The sequence below is a fragment of the Balaenoptera musculus genome, chromosome 3 (assembly GCF_009873245.2).
Source record: "Balaenoptera musculus isolate JJ_BM4_2016_0621 chromosome 3, mBalMus1.pri.v3, whole genome shotgun sequence".
In the NCBI taxonomy this organism is placed as follows: Eukaryota; Metazoa; Chordata; class Mammalia; order Artiodactyla; family Balaenopteridae; genus Balaenoptera; species Balaenoptera musculus.
The window spans coordinates 41,117,267-41,138,540 of record NC_045787.1 but is presented as its reverse complement, the minus strand read 5'-3'; the positions used below and the strand labels follow the sequence as shown (position 1 = coordinate 41,138,540).

At 39.3% G+C, this 21,274-nt stretch overlaps 1 protein-coding gene across 1 annotated transcript; it reads right to left on the bottom strand.

The window, feature by feature from the left end:
• Window positions 1-3,009: 3,009 nt before the first annotated feature.
• Window positions 3,010-11,486, bottom strand: GZMK (granzyme K). The gene is made up of 5 exons (XM_036848358.1): window positions 11,363-11,486; window positions 10,937-11,084; window positions 5,996-6,146; window positions 4,963-5,232; window positions 3,010-3,524 (listed from the first exon to the last, which is right to left on the bottom strand). The coding sequence occupies exons 1-5, from the start codon at window positions 11,424-11,426 to the stop codon at window positions 3,363-3,365; spliced, it is 795 nt and encodes a 264-aa protein (XP_036704253.1). The 5' UTR covers window positions 11,427-11,486; the 3' UTR covers window positions 3,010-3,362.
• Between the last annotated feature and the right edge of the window lie 9,788 nt (window positions 11,487-21,274).

The window sequence follows — 21,274 nt, the reverse complement described above, 5'->3', positions numbered from 1 at the left end:
TGAAACCAGGGTTGAATCATCCAAGACTCAAGGAACCCAACTGTTCAGCCAGAATGACTTGGTACTCAAGGAACTCTTAAGACAACGTATGGGCAGCTTTCATGTGTGTCTCAGTAATCTTGTGGTGTCTCAGTAATCTTGTGGAAGTGTAAGCTTTTTGAGAGATCTGAGTACATTGTCCTTGGACAGTCTGCTTTCTCCCTCATCACATGTGTGTCCTTTCCCAAACTGAGAGCTTAGTCAAAGAGGAAGAGGGGCCCTGATTGATTGAGAGCAGTTCTTCTTTAGTGAGATATTTTCTGAAACAATCAAGCTCTGAAGCACTGTTCTTTTGATCATTTCAGGGTGAGCTGGGATTTATTTTGTGTAAAAACTATGAGAGAGACTAACTCTGCTACCTTGTTCTAGGCTGGTTTAGTTGCTCAGGCATTATATTTGGACCTAACTGTTTTCAGTGCTGTCACTTTTTATTAAAACTGGATGGACGTAAAACATGAAGCTTTTTTCCGTGTCTGTGAGGAAGGAAAATATGCTCTGTCTACAGTCATGAAGAAGGGAGGAGGTGGGATAGTTCAGAATGACAACAGTTCCCCTAAAACCTTGGAGCAGTTAAAAAAATTTTAAATTGAAGTATAGGAGCAGTTTTAAAATGTGGATATTTGCCTCATTTTTGACTCTCAACTTGTCTTTGAGGCCACAGATGGAATCAAATAAGCTCTCAAAGACAGAATTCCCCAAACTAAAATGCTATATTATTTTAGGCTATTTTGGAAAGATTTTGGTATGTTTAATAAAATACTACTTCCCTGAAAGGATCAGGGATACTTTTCAATTGCAGACTCCATCATCAGCTGCTTTTCAAAATAAACTGTTTATCTTCCAGTTTCAGAGTCACCAGACCTTCCATAGCTGTTGACAGAAGCTTCCTCTTTGGCAATCTGATCTGGTTGGACTATTGGATGTGAACAGCATGGAGTCTAAAATCAAAACACAACTCTCAGGTTTTAGTGACAAATTTTCAGGGTACTCACCAACTGCAATCCGAAGAAATCTCAACAGTCCTTTTGTTACATTAAAGAGACTTGCAACAATATGTTCCATGGATTTGAAATTTAGATGAGATAATTATTTTTTTAATGGTGAGTCCAGAGTTTCTACAATTCCTCCCACCCCTTTTTTTCTTATGAAGTATAGTCTTGGATTTCTCGGTCATAATCAGTATATTTTTAATGAATCAAAATGACACAAAATGGAATATTTAAAGAAACTTTTTATTACTTTATTCTCAAAGCAGTTCTATACTTTTAATTAGGTTGCTTTTTAACGCAGTGCTTCCATTTGGCTAAGTATTCATAGTAGAATAGTGCTGGTTAATGGTTTCTAAAAGCCATGACAACAAACAAACAAACAAACATAAAAGAATCCTTTTCTATATGAATGTAACAAAACTCAACGGTGGTACTTGGAAATAAGTGCTATTTCTCTCCTGAAACCCAAATTAAATATAAAGGCTGAGATGAACCTTTTGGTTTCTGACCATTGAAGGAGAAGCCTGAAATGATGCTCCCATCGTCCACCACCACCCACTCAAATTGGAAAGAATTACCAATCAATCACTGGACCACCACAGTCAAGGACAGCTGAGACCCTCAAGTGCCCCTACTGAATTGCACTTTGGTCTTCTGTTGTCAGTTCACATTGAAGGATTTATAAAAAACAATGCCAAGAACTTACTGTTCTTTTTTGTAATATGTTATTAAGGATGTTCATTATCAGTGGCTTTTGGATTTGAGCGTTTGTCAGAATCAACTGTATTGCTTTTAAACAATGCAGGTTTCCAGGCCCACCTCAAGCCTATTCAATCTGAATTTCTAGGCAAGGACTCAGAACAATCTATATTCCAAACAGTCTTCTCAGGTGATCCTGATGCCTTTGGTAGGGACATAGGAACCATGGCACAGTGTCCTTCTTAAGAGGATCATGGAAGAAAGTTCTGTTTTAGTTTTAGTTCTAGCACCAGTGGCCCTACTTCTGGGAAACTAGTTTATTTTTATTTCCTGGATACTGTAATTCATGTAACTGATTCTGTTGATCTTTTTGCGTTGACTCATGTGAAGCATAGAGCCAAATATGGCTCCTTCTAGCAAAAGTGTAGGGAGAAAATTATGGCACTTTGGGTATTAACAACATTCCTATCTTCATCTAAACTTTCTTACTCTCATTTCCTCCTTGCCTCAATTTCTTCACCAAATTATTATTTATTTTAATTAATTAGTTAATTAATTAAATGTATTATTCATTTATTTGCCCTTTGACCCTCTTCACCCATTTTTCTCACTTCTTATCCCCCACCTCTGGCAACCACCAATCTAATCTGTTCTCTGTATCTAAGAGCTTTTTTTTTTTTTTTTAAAGACTCCACATATAAAAGAGGTCATTTGGTATTTGTCTTTCTCTGTCTGACTTATTTCACTTAGCATAATGCCCTTGAGGTCCATCTATGTTTTTTGCAAATGGCAAGATTTCCTTCTTTTTTATGGTTGAATAATATTCCATTGTGTGTGTGTGTGTGTGTGTGTGTGTGTGTATACACACCAGTTTCTTTATTCATCATCCATCAATAGACACTTAAGTTGTTTCCATATCTTGGCTATTGAAAATAGTTCTGCATGAACGTGGGGGTGCATATATCTTTTTGAGTTAGTGTTTTCATTCTCTTCAGACAAATATCCAGAAGTGAAATTGCTGGATCACATTGTATTTCTATTAATTTTTTGAGGAAAAATTGTTTTTAATTTCATATTTTGTTTTATTGCAGGTATTTTTGTATGTTGCTTTAAATCCTGTTTGGAACAAAATCTGACATAAAAAAATAATAAGTACTATCTAAATATTTGTATAAACCTTGATGATTTTTTCTTAACTTGAGTTGGGGTGTTTGAATTTAGTGTTTCTTATTTTAAAAATACAGCTTAGGATGATCCAGCAGAAATCACAACATAAATCTGATTAAAGGTGATGCCATTACTGTCTTGTTTAATCACCTTTTTGCCCTTTTGGGGGAGTGTGCGTGGAGTCAGGGGATATATCATTCCCTGTGTCCTATTTCCATACAAGACAAGCAGATAGTCTTCTAAATTTTATTCAGAATAAGATCGGCAGAGTAGAAATACATCAGTGGTACATGTGAAAAAGAGCTTGATTCCTTAACAAAATCAGTCCTAATGGGTCAGGAGTGTACCCTAACTGTGCTCCATTTAGCTACATTCAACTACCTCTGAAGATAAGTTGGCCTGTGGAACATATTATGAAACAAAAACGAAAACAAGCAACTGGTAGAGCCAAGAAAATCATGGGTAGTCTTAGTTTGCATGAGATGGGGCCAAGTTGCTTTTGATCCAAGCCTGGTATTTCCAGGTTAATAGGATGTAGATTCCAGGTTTCTTGGCATCACCACATTTATGACCTCCAGAGACTAGGGCGTGGAAGGCACCTTTGCAGATCAAGGGGCCCCCTGAGTCACCCTGGAAAGAAGAAAATGGGCAGATACTTGGTAAGAAGCTGTTGAACTTTTTCAACCATCAGCTGTTAATTACTCAAAGGATTATTATCTGGGTCCTTGGTTTCTTTGTGTCCTGCAGAGTGCCCGATACAGCCCCTGACGTAGTATAGATTCTCTGTGTCTCTGTCTCCATCCAGGACCATGGTTCTGTCCATCTGTCTGTCTGCCTCTCTTTGTCCATGTCCCTGTCTCTGTCTAAGACTATGTATATATACATCCTTTGGTAATCAGTGACTGCTGAACTTTATTCATGAAGAAATGGGTAGACATAAAGTTTGAAATAACCCACTGAAATAAAAGAAATTTTCAAAATTATGAATTTCATTTTGGTGCTCATGGATTTGAAATCAAGTTGCTATTGAGACTGGTAGAAAAGAGCAATGTATTCAAGTAAATGTCTTGGTGGCAGGTGCTCTATCTTCTCTATCATTTTTTTCTATCATCATATGATTGAACGTGGGGCTCTGCACATACCCAACACTTAGTAAATACTTGCTCAATGAACTGATTCTTGAGGACTCACTCTGACAACAAAACAATAAACAAAAATTCTGTCAAGGAAAGTGACAAGGTGATAGAGGGGGAAGCCTGGTCTTTCAGATAAGGAGCTCGCTTTCAAATCTAAAGAGCAGTCTTTGCCTCTGTTGCCACTCACATCAAAACTGCAGTACTTTGTGCTTGGTTGGCTGTGAAAACAGAGGCTGAGGGGGATGATGATCTTGGGGCACCGCAGTTACACATGATCTTTGTCATCATCATACCCTCCCCTTGATAAGGCTTAATATAGTATAATGTGAATATTATATTGTATTTTTTAAAAAAATTAGTAATCCATCTGTGCTAGGTAGCCTTCATCACCTGTAAACATGATCACCTATTTTTTTTTTTTTTTTACTACCTCAGGAAACAGAAGATTTTGAAAAGCAGGACTGTTGTTCCTTTTAGTCAGTTAGCAGTTAGTCAACATTATTTAAGAAACACATAATATATATTTGAACTTTTTGCATTTGAGTTTTAGAAGACCTGTCTATTCGTTTAAAGGTGGTGATGGTGGGGGGTTGAGAAGTTATCTTCTAATCACCGCTAGTGACCTCAGAGTTGGTAGGCTTTCTAAGGGCGGTAATACCCCTCAGAGGAAGTCTGTAAAAGTTATCAGATATAGTTAACTATCCTGATGAACAAACACTTAATGAGTGTTTACTAAGTGTTGCGCAAGTACTTATGACGCATTTGCATTGGTAGATGAGAAAGCATAGAGAACACTGTGCAGGCTTGGAGGGCACCTTTCTGGAGTTGTGATGTGATGTTCTCCACGCCTCTCCTCCTCGGTGCGGGTGTGCAGGTGAGGCCTGAGTGTAGCTCAGCAGCCTGAAGTGCCTGTTTGAGTGAGGGGTTCTTACCTGGCAGGAATCCTTCTGGCCTCTGGCGTCTCCTGCACATATCATGTTTTTAGTTATAATAGGGTCGTGGTTGTAATAACTTCGGCTGTTGCAAACTTTTCGACTTATGACAGTAACAGTGACTTCTCGCAGGGTATCAGAGGGCCTAAAACATTCTGGGTCAGTGGCTCCCCAGCCAATAACCTGGCATTTTGTTCCAGCTGTAATATCATTTTTGGCTCTGGGGTGGAGCAGTTGGACATGTTTGTTGAGTTTTGCGGCCGTGTGAAGCTGACAGATTGAAAAGAGAATAAATTATCATTTGTCCCCAGTAGTATCATTAGCCTGAGTGATGTCTGTGTGGTCCCTCTGTGCTAGGAGGGCGTCCCTCTTCTTGAATCTACTCTGGTGGTAGCCCACAGCTGCATCTGTGGTTGCTGCTTTCCTGAACACGCTCTTCGTTCCCCTTAGAGCTCAGTGACCCTGGGGGAGGGAGCTTACACAGAGCAGGAATTTTGCCCAGTCTCAAGCAAACTGGCCTTTGCTCTGCATTGGATGGTTTGCTGTGGAATAACATCCATAGGTCATGACTTTGAGGGCTGGGCTATTTCCTGCTAGATAGGACCCTTGAGTATGGTCTAGACTAAGTTTGGACTAGACTAAGTATGGTCTAGACTAAGTTGTAACTCACTTCTGTATCTCTGAAGTCACTTGCTTGGCTCTGTTATATAAGTGACTTGTATTTTTCACTTGCTAATGAGAAAAGCATTGGGGAAAAAAGCGTGGATCCTTGGGCCTGTTGGGATGTTCTCCTCCCATGTATGCGAGCATCAGAGCAGTTTTAACTTGTATAAATACAGCCCAGATGCATCTGTGATAACTTCTTGTTTCTCTCAAGGCAGTAAATGGAGCAAAATGGGCCCTTATAAAATATGTCACAATCACCTCGAACATGGGGAGAGTGCCAACAATATCCTTTTGTGTAGATGATTTAACAACTGAACTGTGCTGTATAAGAATGCAGGAGAAACTGAAGGAATGCAATGCTACATACCTGAACCAGCATAATATCATTTGATTTAGGATCTGATGTAAATCTTGGGAATCGTATGAATCTTTTAATCTCAAATGTTTGTTTGGAGGCCTCATTCTTTGAGAGAGAGTGTGCTCCTAAAACCACTTTGGAAGACTGGTCTTTGGCAAACCTAAGAAAAGCAAAGAGAATAGACACCACAGAATGATTCTCAAATCTTCCAGTGAGGAGTAGAAATGGTGGAGGGGGCCATATACCTACAGGAATAAGGGCCAGCGCCAAGATAACCTGTGTAGGATTAGGTGGAGTGACAGAGGTGTCAGTGGACCCAATCATGAATGGATGATAACAAGGGCCAAACCCATCCCACTCCAATTCCCCAGCCTTGCAAAAGAATATCAGGACGTGTACCCTACTGTGGGGAAAAAGGACTGAAACCCTAAGTGACTGAGATCAAGTTTACAATAAAGTTGTGTTAATTTATATAAAAATAAAGGAAATTATATTTCTCGAGTTTGTGGGTTGTGATTTATATCCACCATTGTTAAGTTTTTTTTATTGAGGTAAAATATACATAACATGAAATTTATAACTTTAACCATTTTTAAATGGTTCTGAGGTATTAAATACATTTACATTGCTGTTCACCCATCACCACTACCATCAATACCCAGAAATTTTTCATCTTCCCAACGTTAAGTGTTTTAGTAACTAAAAGGTAAAAAGGTACAACTCTACACTTGCTAATCTGGTATGTCTAAACCTCATCTCAGGGCGATATGGAGAAGTAAGGTCCATTAGATGGCTTTCAACTATACTCATATGTTCTGTCCCCTCAGTTAGAAAGATGATTTAGACAAGAAGGGAAAACTTTCCTCAAGGTGAAAAATCATTTGAAATTAAGACACTTTAGAGTTAGTAGTCATTGATAATTCCATTGTGGAGATTTAGAGTATAAAAACTGGTGAGTCAGATGAAGGAACAACAGTTTTTTTTTTTTGAAATCTCTAGTCATATACAATTTTAGTACCAGTGTTTCAACAGTTGATCTGACTTACTGTATGTTGAATAAAATTATATTTACATCTAGTTATGAAAATATAAATTTTTTTTTTGAGATCTTGACAACACCTTGGAGCCATTTGCATACTACAAAAATATCCCATTTTAATGTGTGTTCTCAGGAAACGACTTCAAATCCTTTTTTGGAACAAGGAGGGGGATAAAAAGAATTATATTTGTTTACATGTAACTATTTCATTGTCACGTGGAAAAGAGGGCAGATTACAACAAAAACACACATACCCAATAAACACACATATATACATATGAATAAAGATTAATAAAAATTAAAAAGAGCACAGAAACATACGGAAAAAGGAATAAGAGGTTGTTTCAGGTTTGGGGAGCCAGTATACGGCTATGCCGGGGTGGGTTTGCGTATGGTAGGGCTGTGACTGCTGGGAATTACCGTTTTTTGGTTTCCACCAAAAGAGTTTATTCTGGTTTATTTTGGGAATTCCAGCTCTATTTGTTGAAAAGTTTGTCTATTGCAAAATCAGGATGAGGATGAAATTTCTCAAAGGATGTAGATTGGATTTCCCAGGATTGATTCAAACTCAAATTCAGCGTACTCACTAAACCCAAAGCTTTGGAGGGGAAGGATGATATAAAATCCCTGGGACTACTGATATAATAGAAAAGATGGATACATACATAAATAACTAACACAGGAAGGCTGGGACATACAAATGCAGGACGTGGAAGATGAATTCTGACTAGGGGAAGGGCGCTGAGAAAATGTCTGTTTTTCCTTCATCTTCTACCAATTTCCTTGACTTGTTAATGGCTTTGAAGTGTTTTAGTTATTTTTGTCTCCGCTGGGACATGTGAATACCAAAAACAACGCAAGCAGACCATGAATGTTTTCTGAACTTTCCATTTCTAGATACACTTCAACTGTAATCTGTACTACAGAGGTCAATTTTTTTCTGCCCACAGGATACCTGGAATTACCTGAGTTCTAGGATCCCACCTCCTTACCTAAATCCAGGTATGAATTCCCACCGAGGAGAAGTAACAATACTAGTGTCTCTTTGGCACAGCGCAGTGTTTCTCCGCAGGTGGTCTTTGGACCACCTGCGTCAGAATCATCCGGAGGTGTCTGGCTGCAAGGCACCTCTATAAGCCCCGTGCCAAGCCCCTTCAAGCCTCTTATTTCCTCTGCCACTCTGCCTTGGCACTGAGCAGTGTTTCTGCTTAGACCCATTCCTCTGGGTGTGTTAGTGAAGGTAGGGTCCCTATTTTTGGAATTCTCTTGCCTAAGAGAGGAGGGAATTACCTGGCTGTCAGAGATGGGCTGTCATGATTTTATCCCATCAGCACGACTGGACCATGATATTTGTTCCTCGGTGATTACCATGGAAGGTACAGATATTAACATAACATTAGGTGACATTTATTAAGTTACTGTAGTGTGCCAGGTTTTGTGCTAAGAATTTTACATATTTTCCCTCCTTTAAACCTCACAACAGCCCTGTGAAGGAGGTATTATGATTAGCCCCATTTTGCAGATGAGGGAATTGATGATCAGATAAATTGACAAACTTGAGAAAGTCCCACCGATATTAAGTGGAGGCTCTGGGATGCAAATGCAGGGGGGATTAAAGCTTCTTTGGTTTGAACCTGGGATCTGGATTGGTAACCATTCTACTCTGGGAGCCTTGAGTGATTTGGGATGGAGTGAGGCCACGTGGAAGGGGCTGGGTTGGAGGGGGACGGTTCCATCTATTCACTGGCTAGGCAGGTGAGAGGATGGGGGAGTGATCAGTGGGAGAAGGCATTGGAGGAGACTAAGGAAGATGGTGGACAAGAGTTGGTGAGAGTTTTGCTTCTGATAAATTGAAAGGCTGAAAATGTTATACAAGAGGATTTTTTACTGGTTTCCTTTTATAATTGGCATGGCAACTAATAAAGGGGCCAAGAGACTAAGTGAGGAACTTAGCGTGGATGGGTAGTGAGAAGGGAACACCCCAGATTTGGCTCCCTTCACCATTTTGCTGAGAGAGGGGCCTGGAGTTAGTAAGCTATTCTCACAGGATACTTGGGAGTCCATTTGAGGGAAGCCACCATTGAACTATTTCATAAATATTTTGGATTTCATAAAGCTTTATGTTTTTCTAAGCACCAACCTGCCTACATTTTTACACCCAAGTGTCCTGTAGAGGAAATCTGATCCACATATTCTGCAGTTCTTTAAACTACAGCCATTTAAAATAATATTTAGCAATAGTGTTTTGTTTTTTTTTTTTTAATTCCAAGACCTCTTTTTCCCAATTTTTCAATTTGGGAATCTATTTCTACTGAGTCAAGTTCACTTGACAAAATTTAAAATTCAAGTTAATAATACTATTTACCTTTGGATAGCAATTTATGGCTTGTGAAGGACTTCACATACTGTGCATATAGCTCAGCAAAAACCAAAACCAAAAAAAACCCCTCCCCTCCAATTTATTTCCTCTTTTCTATCCAGCATTTGTTCAGCATTTATAATAAATCAAGCTCTATGTCTGGGGAGGTTATAATCCATTTGAATGTGTAACCACAAGCATATTTGAAGATGTGCATATTCTGAATTGAATGAACATTTATTGATAGTCACCCTCTGCTTAGCTGGTCCCCAGGGGATAAGTGCCCTAGAAAAGACAGAACTGATGAGGACACAAGGGTGATTTCTGTGACAGCAAGAACCCTGCTTAAATGAAGTAGCCATGTTAAATCGGAAATTAGTGGCTTGCTATTTAGAAATAAAACAGAAATTCTCACAGTTTGCAGGCTTCAGAATTTCTAATTTGTGTTCAAACAGTCTCATTAAAATGGGGCAACCAAACAAAATCCCCAAAATATGAGAAGCAAGTCAATTCAGTTGTTCCATTTAGATATAACTGATGCCTAGAGAGTAAATGATTATGGCTAAGAGGTTCTTAAGTGAAATGCTGTCATATTTGTAAGGAAAGGAGAAGGCCCTATCTTTTCTTAGCTTATTCAGGCGAGAAACATAAGGAAGAAACATACAAACAAAAACCACCCCCCAAGCTGAAACAAACAAACAAAACAACAAAGGCCAAATTAGTTTTCTATTGCTTTTCCTTTTGTGATGGTAGCGGCATCCCAAGAAGGGTTTTGGACATTTTTAGCTGAAGTAAGAGAATCATAGAATGAGAGGTTATAGTGTGTCTTTAGAAAAGCTTTCATTTTAAGTATCCCAGAAAAAATAACTCTCTCTCTCTCTCTTTTTCTTTGTAAATCATCTATACTTTTTTTTTTCCACCTAGTTAGATTGTTGCCCCTTACAGCTGTGATTCCCAAACTGTGGGCCTCAGACCTCCATGGTGGGCGTTGAGCAGAGGAGTTAAGGTAAGGGTCTCAAAACCCTATTAGCAAAAAAATAAAAAAATTAAAAAAATTAAAAAAACAAAAACAACAAAAAAAGAAAACTCTATTAGCAAATCAGGCTCCTCATACATATAACAGTAATAAGAGCTGCAACTTATTTGCAGCTTACTATGTGCTAAGCATGCTAAAATATTTAAATAGATACTATTTAATCCTCAAAACCCCATGAAGCAGTTATATACTAGTATTATTATTTCCCATTTGTAAAATGGGGTGCAAACTCAGGTTGTCTGAGTTCCCCTAACAAGGTCAGGAATACTGCCGCTTCAGTTATAACTGTTGCTGTGTTCCCAGGCATTACATGAAGGATTTGAATTTGTCTATTGGGTTGCCTAGATCTCCCAGAAAAGGAGAACTTGGGGCAGAATCGCGGATGTGTGAGAGGGTAAATAAACTCCAGCAGTTGGTCAGTTATCACAGAAGCTAAGGGTAGATCCAATTCTCTCCTGGGAGAGGCGAGCTTCTCTTCTAGCCGACTTGAGGAAACACAGTAAGCCTAATACTCACCTAGAGTGGCAACGGGCTGCTGTCAGCACCCACTGCGGATCAATCAGCACCCCCCCGCAAATGTGATTGCCGCCATGCTGCATGGAAGCCATAAATGGCCTGGAATGCGGGGACGCTTCTCTCCCTCCGATAATCTCCATGTTGAAACCTCCAAAAGAAAACCAAAAGATTTAATGCAAAAGATCTAAGCAGATTATTTCATGTAATTCTTCTTTTGACAGTCATTATATAATTTTTCAAAGATTAAAAAAAAATCTTTCAGTCACCTAATAGTTATTATAATTTTACTGATGAACAACTGTATAATACATTACAGTTTAGAGGGAGCTACATGGAAGTAAAAATTATTTTCGTTTATAATGTAACAATACAATCACTAGAAAAATCATTTAATTCTCACATGTGGTAGGTACAGGAGATACTTACACTCTGGAGTTATGTAAGTCCCAGCTATTAGGAAACATAGAAAAAAAGAAGAAAACTTAGTCATTTCAATGGCTTGGATCTAAGAAGCCCAGATGAAATATTGTGACTGTATTGGTGAAGGAAGAAGAGTCTGAAGACTGAGTTTCGATTTTGCAAATTTAACTTTCTCACCACAAGTGGTTCTAGAGGTAAAGTTTTTCACACCTAAGATTAAAGGTATATATCAGTTTGGGGAGTTTTGGAATTGTGCTTTTAGTGCTTTTTAGAGCAAGGTATGTGTGCCATAAAGTACTCATTTCTGTAGTTAACCATTTTCAATACCTGTATAAGTATTCATGTTATAAATGGTGAGAGACTAAAAAATATCCAAGCCATAAGAACTTAATGAAGTTCAAAGATGTTCATTGCTCTAAAGTAATAATTACTATTTTTCCTGGCAGAAAATGATGCCTATCATTTTTAGTTTCTCTCTATTTTTCATTTGCACATAGATTTATTATGTAGAGAGACGTGGAACCTTGCACAGATCACGGCTGCTTTACAATGAGGCTTAGCTAAAGCCTGAACATCATCCAGAGAAACCCATATGTTTTGTAGCAAATTTATTCCTAGTCATGCCATTTTCTCTAAATTTGACCAAATTTGGTTAAATTTTCGTTACATTTTTGGAAGATTTCATAATGTTATTAAAGGGGAACATTGGCAACATAATTTTAATTCTGAGTGTCTCTTTTACTCATTTTTAATTGAAAATGACCATGTGTTTATCCAGGGCCTTAATAATAATATCTTTTAAAAATCAAGGACTGCACTTTGTCACTCTCCCCAGGAACAGATGAAACACATTGCCAGGCTTTCTACTGTACTTTCTCCTTTACTACAAAAGGTATTCGACTTAAGAGTCTACGAGATTCTGTTTGTGCTGGGTGCTGATCAGTAGTGCAAATGTTATAAAATGAGTATGGATAGACAAGTCAGGCACCATGCATGACCCCAAACACTTTGCAGAAACACTGACCAAAATTTACCTTGAATTAACAGATCTTATTTTCCTTTTTCTAAGATATATGTGTCCTATCTTTTATTTTTTTTTAATAAAGGAGAATTGAAATACAGAGCTATTTTTCTTGGCAGATTGCAAAAAACTCCTACTAAATTGCTCACTAGCATAAAACAGTGGGAATAATAAAAAACAATATTATACTTGTATATTCTACATTATAATTTAATGTGTCTTAAATTATTTCCAAAATTCTATTTACATGATCATTTATATGTTTTCATGTCTTACGTCTGTGAGGAAGGCAGGACAAACTACTATTTTTATGTTACAACTGAAGAAATAGGTTCAGAGAGGCTAAGTAATTTGCCTAAGGTTACACAGCATACAAGCTGGACCAAATCATTTGCCTGATCTGAAATAACTTGTATGTTAATAAGTATACCACCGGAGCACAGAATTTGAGAAATATCCTGTTTGCACTTTACCAGGATGCAGCAACAGTAAAGCTCTCCTGCATGGTAAATAAGAAGAATTAATAAAACCAATGCAGAGTAGTGACTTCCTGTCTCATAGACCTGTGGGTGAGACAAGGAGGAGCCGGATTAAGAAAAGCCACAAACTTAAAGCAGATTTGTTATTTCCAGCCAAAGGTCCTCGTTACTTTTCAAGTCATTGTTGTCACTGTTGGTGTGCCTTGATGGATTCCTCATGTGCCACTTCTGCAAGCTGTAAAGTGGGTTTGATGATGCCAGCTCCCCACTGTATTGCAGTGATGTTGGGAACATAAGAAAGATAATGTGTGACATGTGGAAGTGATTTGAGCTGTGAGGAAGAAGTGAGCTGTGTAAAAGACAAAGCTTCATTTTTGCCAGGGTGGCGGGGGGCATGTTAAAAAATCTCTCCGCTGCTTACTTCTGTGTAGTAAGGACTAATATCCACATAGATTTTTACAAATTGCTAGGCATTTTCAACTCTATTTCCTGGGAGGTGGCTGTCATTAGTCTTGTTTTGTGGATAAAGACTTGCTGGAGATTACTGACATAGCAGGTGGCAGATCAGTTCTTAAACCCTTAGGTGCTGGCTCCAGGGTCCATGTGGCTTTCAACCTGACCACATGCCTGCCCTACTTTGAGAAGTTCTGGGGCTTAGATGCTCTAAGAGGCAAGCTGGCTGTGCAGAGGGAAAAAGGATTTAGCCATATACACTGCAATTAGACATGGTGAGATTTAATTCAATTGGGAGGTTTTTTTTTTTTTTCCTTTAGAATTTTTGGGTTTTTTTTCCAGACGGTCTCATAACTCTTTCTTGTAGCTGACCTGGAAAATTCTGAGAATCATGTTGGTTTATAGTAAGGAGTTATTTGGTTTGGGCTTTAAACCGATGCAGGGGTTAATAGTATCATTTGTTGTAACATTCAGGACCCTGGATTTGAGAACAGTGGGCTGTGTAACATGATGAGCTCCAGCATCTAATTTATTTCTTGGTGTCGGTTTTTGTTCTGTTGAGTCTGCTGCGGGGAGAGCCGTGTTTGCTTTGGATGAATTTTGCAGCAGCTGTGCTGGGCTGAGCAAGTGTGAGGCGGTGCTCCGAGCGGGACTGCTTCACAGGTCAGGGGCCTTGAGGTTCTCCTTTGCTGTGTTGTGTTCAGCTGTCCTTATTAGCTGTTCTTGGGGATGCTGATTTTGAGCCCCGGGTTTTTGTTTTCCTCCATCCCTACTCTCTCTCTTGACCCTTCCGTGTTTCGAGAGACCCATACAGAGCAGTTGTCTGGAAGCTCCAAAGGCCACGTGTGGTTCTCTCCGTTGGGCTTCCATCGCATTCATTAGCCACGCCCTCTAAAGCCTTGTCACTCAAAGGATGGCTACCAGACCTGTGCCGGTGTGTGACCTGTTCATTACCCATCTAGGGCAAGATGAGAATAGAAATTGAGAGACAGAGTTTAGAAGCTGTTACAATCATTTATCATGACTCTGTACTAATTTATTTTATTTAATGAAATGTAATTTAATGTCTGTCCAATCTAATCATATAATAAGGCATGCATTTTGTATGCCTTTTTCAAATTTTAATTTAATTTTCCTACTCATCTGTGTTTTATTGTATAAAAGTATCAGTCCACGATGAATTGAAACAAAAACCAAACAAATGAACAAACAAACAAAATTTCAAAACGTACCTGGTCTACCCCATGGGTAGTTTGAGTACTGCTCTGTAGACACAAAGACTGCAAAGCATGTCTGTTTCAAGCCCTTCCCATTTCTTCCCTTTTGACCTCCTTTGGAAAGTTTTCCAACACCAAGGTTTCCAAGACTCCCATGGCTGTCCTGCGCCAGGCACTTGAGATCAGGATTTGGCAGACTTCTACTGGGTCCTTCCTTTTTGACCACCACCCTCTGGGCCTTGGTTTCTGTCCAGTAATGATTTAGCTAATCTGATAAATGCATCTGCTAAGAATTATGATGAAACTATGGCAGTTTTGAAAATTGGAGTAGGGAGGGTTATTGGGGTGCTGTATGATGACATTATGTCCAAAGGTGCCCAGAAGACAAATCCTACTTCAGATTACAGCCATTCCTTCCATGAGATTCCATAACATGGATGAGCTTGAGAACAACTGCAAAGGAAAGCAAAGTATCCCGTGACTCAGACCTGAAGCTTTGGACTTAAGCTCAATGTAGAGAAACTGGGTAAGCCGAGTTGGAGCAGATGGAGCCCTGTCTAAGCTACTTCATTCTAAATACTTCCGAGAACTGCTCCATGATCTCCCTTTGGTGGAATGATGATGGTGATTAAAGCAGGATGGAGGGAAATTTGTTTTATATTTCTCTGCCTTTTATTTATTTATTATTATTTTTTTAAAATAAATTTATTTATTTATTTTTGGCTGTGTTGGGTCTTTGTTTCCGTGCGAGGCCCCACCCCCACCAGCTGCGGCGAGCGGGGGCCACTCCTCATCGAGGTGCGCGGGCCTCTCACTATCGCGGCCTCTCTTGTTGCGGAGCACAGGCTCCAGACGCGCAGGCTCAGTAGTTGTGGCTCACGGGCCTAGTTGCTCCGCGCCATGTGGGATCCTCCCAGACCAGGGCTCGAACCCACGTCCCCTGCATTGGCAGGCAGACTCTCAACCACTGCGCCACCAGGGAAGCCCCCTCTCTGCCTTTTAATCAGAACACATTTTGCATATTAATTATCTTCCTTTATTAAATATGAGTATGTTTCCTACTCACCACTATTGAGTTAAGTAACACAATAGTCCTTTAACCTCCTCCTGCTTTACCCCTCTCCAAGTCAACTATGAAATAACTGCAGTGGATGAGAGGTACAACGGGTGAGTATGGACGGTATCTTGGCATAAGGAATAACCACACGAAAACAGCTTGAGAATTTGGCAGATGGGAATTTCCCAGTACACCTGGAGCTGGCTGCCTGGCCAGACACTGTCCTGATCTCAACTTTTTCTCCAGGCCTCAAGCTGCCCTTTTGTGACACCTCTTCTTTTTCTTTTCTTCTTCAGGGTGTTTTTGATGTTCATTTTCACTGAGTTGAAATGTTATGGGAGGGAAAGTCCCACATGGTGTGGTCCTGTGATGTCACTGGACATAAGGCAGATCACTCACACTGTCTGCAGTGTTGGTCCTAAAAGATTTACACATGTGAAAATCCTTTCAACAGGGATGACTGCCAAAGGAAGGTTTGTAGCCCTGATCTCTCTCCCAGCAACAGACTTGTAGGGCCACTGGCCTTGCACAGAGGAATTGAGGACTTGGATGAACCTGGTGGGGCTTTGGGGAGAAAACTGGGGTCCATATATAGTCAAGGGAAAGATGTCAGGGGAAGAACTTGGTGATAGAAACCAGAAGAAATGTGGAAGCAGGAAGGGAAAGGAAGGAAATAAATAAATATTGTAGAGGAAAGAAGGAAACAATCAATGGAGGATGGGAGGCCTTACAATGAAACACTTCCATTTATATTTGAACATCTCAGATACTGTGATGTGTCCCAAGCCAAATATATCATCTTTTTACAATAGAAACACATCTGTTAAAAGGAATAATCTTATCACATTGAAAGCAATTAAGTTGTTTAAATGAATCAGATTGGTTTCATAAAATAAAGTCACAGCAGGCAAACTAGTAGTTATTTCAGAGAGGATGATCAGATTCATTCATAAGGGAAACACAGTAAATGCTGTGGCCAAGCTGGAACTCAATAAATCAACTGACTCAGTATTCCTTAATTTTTCACTTACAATGAATTCAAGTAGAAATTGTCACACAGTTCTAAGTGTGATAGAAATACTTTTCCCAAAGGCAAATGATTAACCAAACAACACACACACACACACACACACACACACACACACATTTGCACATTCCCCTGCCCCACACCCACTGATCCCTAAATCCCTATCCTACTCTTTATCACAAATAAATTCCAGGTGGATCAAAGATTTTCTATGAAAAAAGTGAAACCATTATAAACATTAAATGAAATGGTAAGTTAAAAGCAATGTTTGAGAGAGGAAGACATAAAGGAAACCACCAATACATAAGAGTATATAAAACTTTGACTTTTGTAAGGCAAAAAACACCAGAGGCAATATCCAAAGATATATGATAAAACATTCCCCCCAAAGATAGTATCTTTAGTATATGAAGAGCTCTTACAACTACATCAAAGAAAATAAGAGTAATAATAAATGAGCTTGATGATGAACAAATCAGTATAAATATAAACAAAATAATGCTTTAGTGAAATTTCCTTATTAGGGACCTAGCATATACATAATATTTTTTAAAAATATTGATGATTTTAGGATAGAAAATAAAGCACATTTCACATTTTTGCAAGTCTTAGTAAGTAAAAGTTTGATGCACTAATGGCAAACTATAGCAAGTGCTGATAAAAAGACCACCAAGCTGAGAATAATCTACTACATTCACATTGTTAGCTGACAAGTCAGTGAATGGGTTTTGGCAACAATGTAATGATCGTGCTTTTTTCTTTTAGATCTTGAACTTTGTAAATCCTCTTTCCTTTCACAACTTCCTTAATTCACCTCTACTTCTCTCCAAAATCCAAAGCACATATTTTCTCTTCTCACCAGAATTTCAGATCGCTGGCCTTCTTGCAATTTAGCCACGTCCACTAGCTTTCTTCTGGACACATCTGACCTCTTTTCAGTCTGAACAAGATGGTCATGTTAACAAGGCCCACCTATCTGGAATTCCCTGGCGGTCCAGTGGTTAGGACTCTGCACTTCCACTGCAGGGGACATGGGTTTGATCCCTGGTTGCAGAACTAAGATCCCGCATGCCTCAGGGCATGGCCAAAACAAACAAACAACAAAAAAACCCCAAACAAGGCCCACCTATCAACTCCAGGTATCATGCCTCCTTAACCTTCTACTGTGGAACTGCCCAACCCTACATCTCCCTTCCCGTTTGCTTTCTCAGATTCTAGCTTAAAGAATTCTGCTGCAGAAAATCACAGGACCCTAGTGGGCTAGCCCACCAGCTCAAGAGTAGAGAGTTCACTGTACTCTAGAAATCCTCTCACTTATCTCCTTCATTCTCTAGATCACTGGCCACAATAGCCTTTCCAGACTCTATCTTTCCCAAGCCCCCCTTTCCCTCCATCACTTCACCTTCTACTTTAGAAGTTGAAAGTGAACTCTCTCTTTTTATTTAACTACTCATCTTTTCTTCCTGGCCAAGCAGGAACACCTCCACAGAGGGACACCTCTATTCTTCTCCTCATCTCCCAGGGTCTTTATTTCTTTATAAAGCAACTTAAATTTCTACATCTCCACTAGCTCATTCCTTCAATATCCATCCATCCATCCATCCACCCATCCATCCATCCATCCATCATCCATCCATCCATCCATCCATCCATCCATCCATCCATCCATCTCTACATTAATTTTGTATGCAAGCACACAGACCTATCTATTCATGAAAGATATTCACTTGAACATGTTTGATCCTCAGTTTATCCTTCCTTTCCTTTCATAATCAGAGTTCTTTCTTTCATAATCAATTTCTTGCTCTCTTGTCATCCCAACAAATTGTTTTCATTTCTCACTGCTAAAACACGCTATCAGTGAAACTTGTGGGCTCTTCTCAATACTCATTCTCGTAGATTTATCTGCATCTTTTCTTTCTGCTGACCAGTTTTTCCTTGAAGCATCCTCTGCTCCTGACTCCTGTCATACTCTCTGTTCTGACATTTTTTACCCCTTCAATCACTATTTGTCTCTTTACTGCCACTTCCTCTTCCTGTTCTCCAAATTCTCTCTATAAGTCTCTTCTATTCTCTTAAGCCCAGCCTGTTCCAAAGCAATTAAACAAAGTTAAGTGTAGTTCTAGTCTTCAGGACTTCTCAGAGCCTTTAAATGCTAATGTGTATTGTTAATACCCAAGAGGATATGTAGGGATATAGTATGCTCAGTGTCTCAGACTTGTTGGACTAAAGAACATTTATTTTCACAGAGCATATCAAGGGACATGGATCCCTTAGACTTCATGGTGGGAAACCTGTGTACAGTTTCCGATTTTCCACCTTGATTTCTCTTCATAATATTGTTCCAACAACTTTTTCTTCTACTCTCTAGCCTTCTTACTCTCAAGAGGGAATAGATTATTTTCTATTCACCACCTCTAGGCCATCCAAGCACTTACCTTTTTATTCAAGTGCTATAGGAAGTGCAACCTTCTCCATGAAGTATCTCCTAATCATTGCAGGTGGAGGTGCTTTTTTCCTCTTCCCAAAGCAAGAGGAACCCTTAGAAGTAATAGTTAACATCTTCATAGATGTTATTATGGTGTTTATCTTATTCAGTCTATTCATCTCCGAGATTGTCAACTTCTTGAGGACTGTGTTTATGCACTTTGTACCTGCAAGGAATGCTTTCAGCTGCAAATAATAGAAAACTCAACCCACAGGGACTTAAACAACAAGGACATTCACTTTCTCATGTAACAAGGAGCTCAGGGGTAGCGGGGCACCAGGGCTGATGAATCCAGTGGCTCAGTGTTACTATCAAGACTCAGGTGTGCATCCTCAGTCCTCATGTTCACTAACCTCATGGTCCCAGGTGTCACATCTGGCTTCTACAAGGTTAAAGGGAAGGTTAAAGTACACAGCTCTTCCTGTAAGTGTATTTTATGATCTCACATCTTTTCTAGAAGCATGATGGCACCTCTCCACTCCCACATGTAGTTAGACGGAACAAGATCACATGCCTTCCCCAAACCAGGGGATTTTCCATTGGACTGGCTTAGACACATCTCCCAAGCTGGGATCTGGATCATCTTTGATGAAGAATGGAGACTTGAAAAAATAGGGGTTCCATTAGCAAGGTGGGAATGGGCAGAAGTAAATTTCTACCTTAATATCCTGTTCAGTTCCCCGCAGAGTGCACTGCACATTCTGTAGATTTGCTGAGTGAATAAAAGGATGGACAGTGGGGTATGCCAAATAATGTGTTTAGTCAAGATTTTAGACCTCATTACCCATCTACTACCTTTCCTGACTCTCTAGGAGGAAGATTCAAAATTTGAATTATAAGGACGAATATTCATAGGTGAACATTTATAGTTGTTAATTCTATATTTGAAATATTAAAGTTTTTGCACCCTCCTCCCACCCCCCGTACTCTTCACACCAGTAGTATCAGGAACGAGGAATATAATAGAACCATTTTGAGTAAACGTCTCCAAGGGAATTCACAATGATAAAATCAAAACATAAACATAAAATAGGTTTTAAATTAAGATTTTCGTTGTCTCCATCAACAAAATTATAACGTTGGGAAGCTTCTCTTTCTTTTTCCTCATATTCAAGATAGCAACCATATTTCATTATAAGTGATATGATGCCAGTAGTTGTATCAGTCTGTCTTTTAATTTAGTATTTCCTCCAGACATTCTTTGAACATGTGTCAACAGGAAAGAACATGTTTCAAAATCCTCTTCTGCTTATTTCTCCCTTAATAAACAAAATGAAGTTTGAAAATGTGTCTTTTGGTTCTCTCTACGCTTTCTAAAATTCAGCAAAAACCAGAATTATCAGAACTGGTCAAGACCACATTCTGAAGCAGGTAAAACTGACCGTGGGGACTCTTTCATCTCCACTCTCAGAATTCCTGCTTCTCTTAACAGTCTTCATCTGCAAGGATCTATTGTCAGCAAATACCCACCAACATCTCATAGCTCAAGAATATTTTAAGGTGTTGCTACTTTACAGTGTATTCTCATTTTATTTAATGTTTCTTAAATAATTTTTTTAAAACCTCTAAAGATTCAGAAGAAGCATCTCTAATGATGAGCTATCAGGTATGGATTCAGGGATGGAGACAGTTTGGGTAGAGAATATTCCTTGTTCCGATTAAGTCACATCTCATAGGCATCACCTACTCTGGGTACATAACAGGCTGGCTCCAGGAATGACTTTTTTTTTTTTTTTGCATATTGTTGGGTAATTGAAAAGCCAGAAGTTCCTGAACTGCTGCTGCCACGGAGATGTTTAAAACAGTCACACTACAAATGGCTAAGGCACATGTATTTCTGCCCAGTGTGTGTGGGTAAGTGGGAAGAGAAATATTTGTGTGGGAAGTGGCCAGAGAAATATTTTAAAGTTTGGACTTCAATCAGAGAGTGCTTTACTCACTTAAATATCCCTATGAAGGAGCAAAGAACACAAAGGGTGAGGGCTCCAGGAACAGCGTGGGCTTCTGGTTCACAGATGGCACCAACACACACACACACACACACACAGACGCACACACAGACACACACACACACACACACACACACACACACACACACACAAGCCATTTCCAGGTACTATGTACCAAGGGTATAGGAAGCTGGGCAGTGGGGTAACCCGGTATTAGGAAAGAAGGC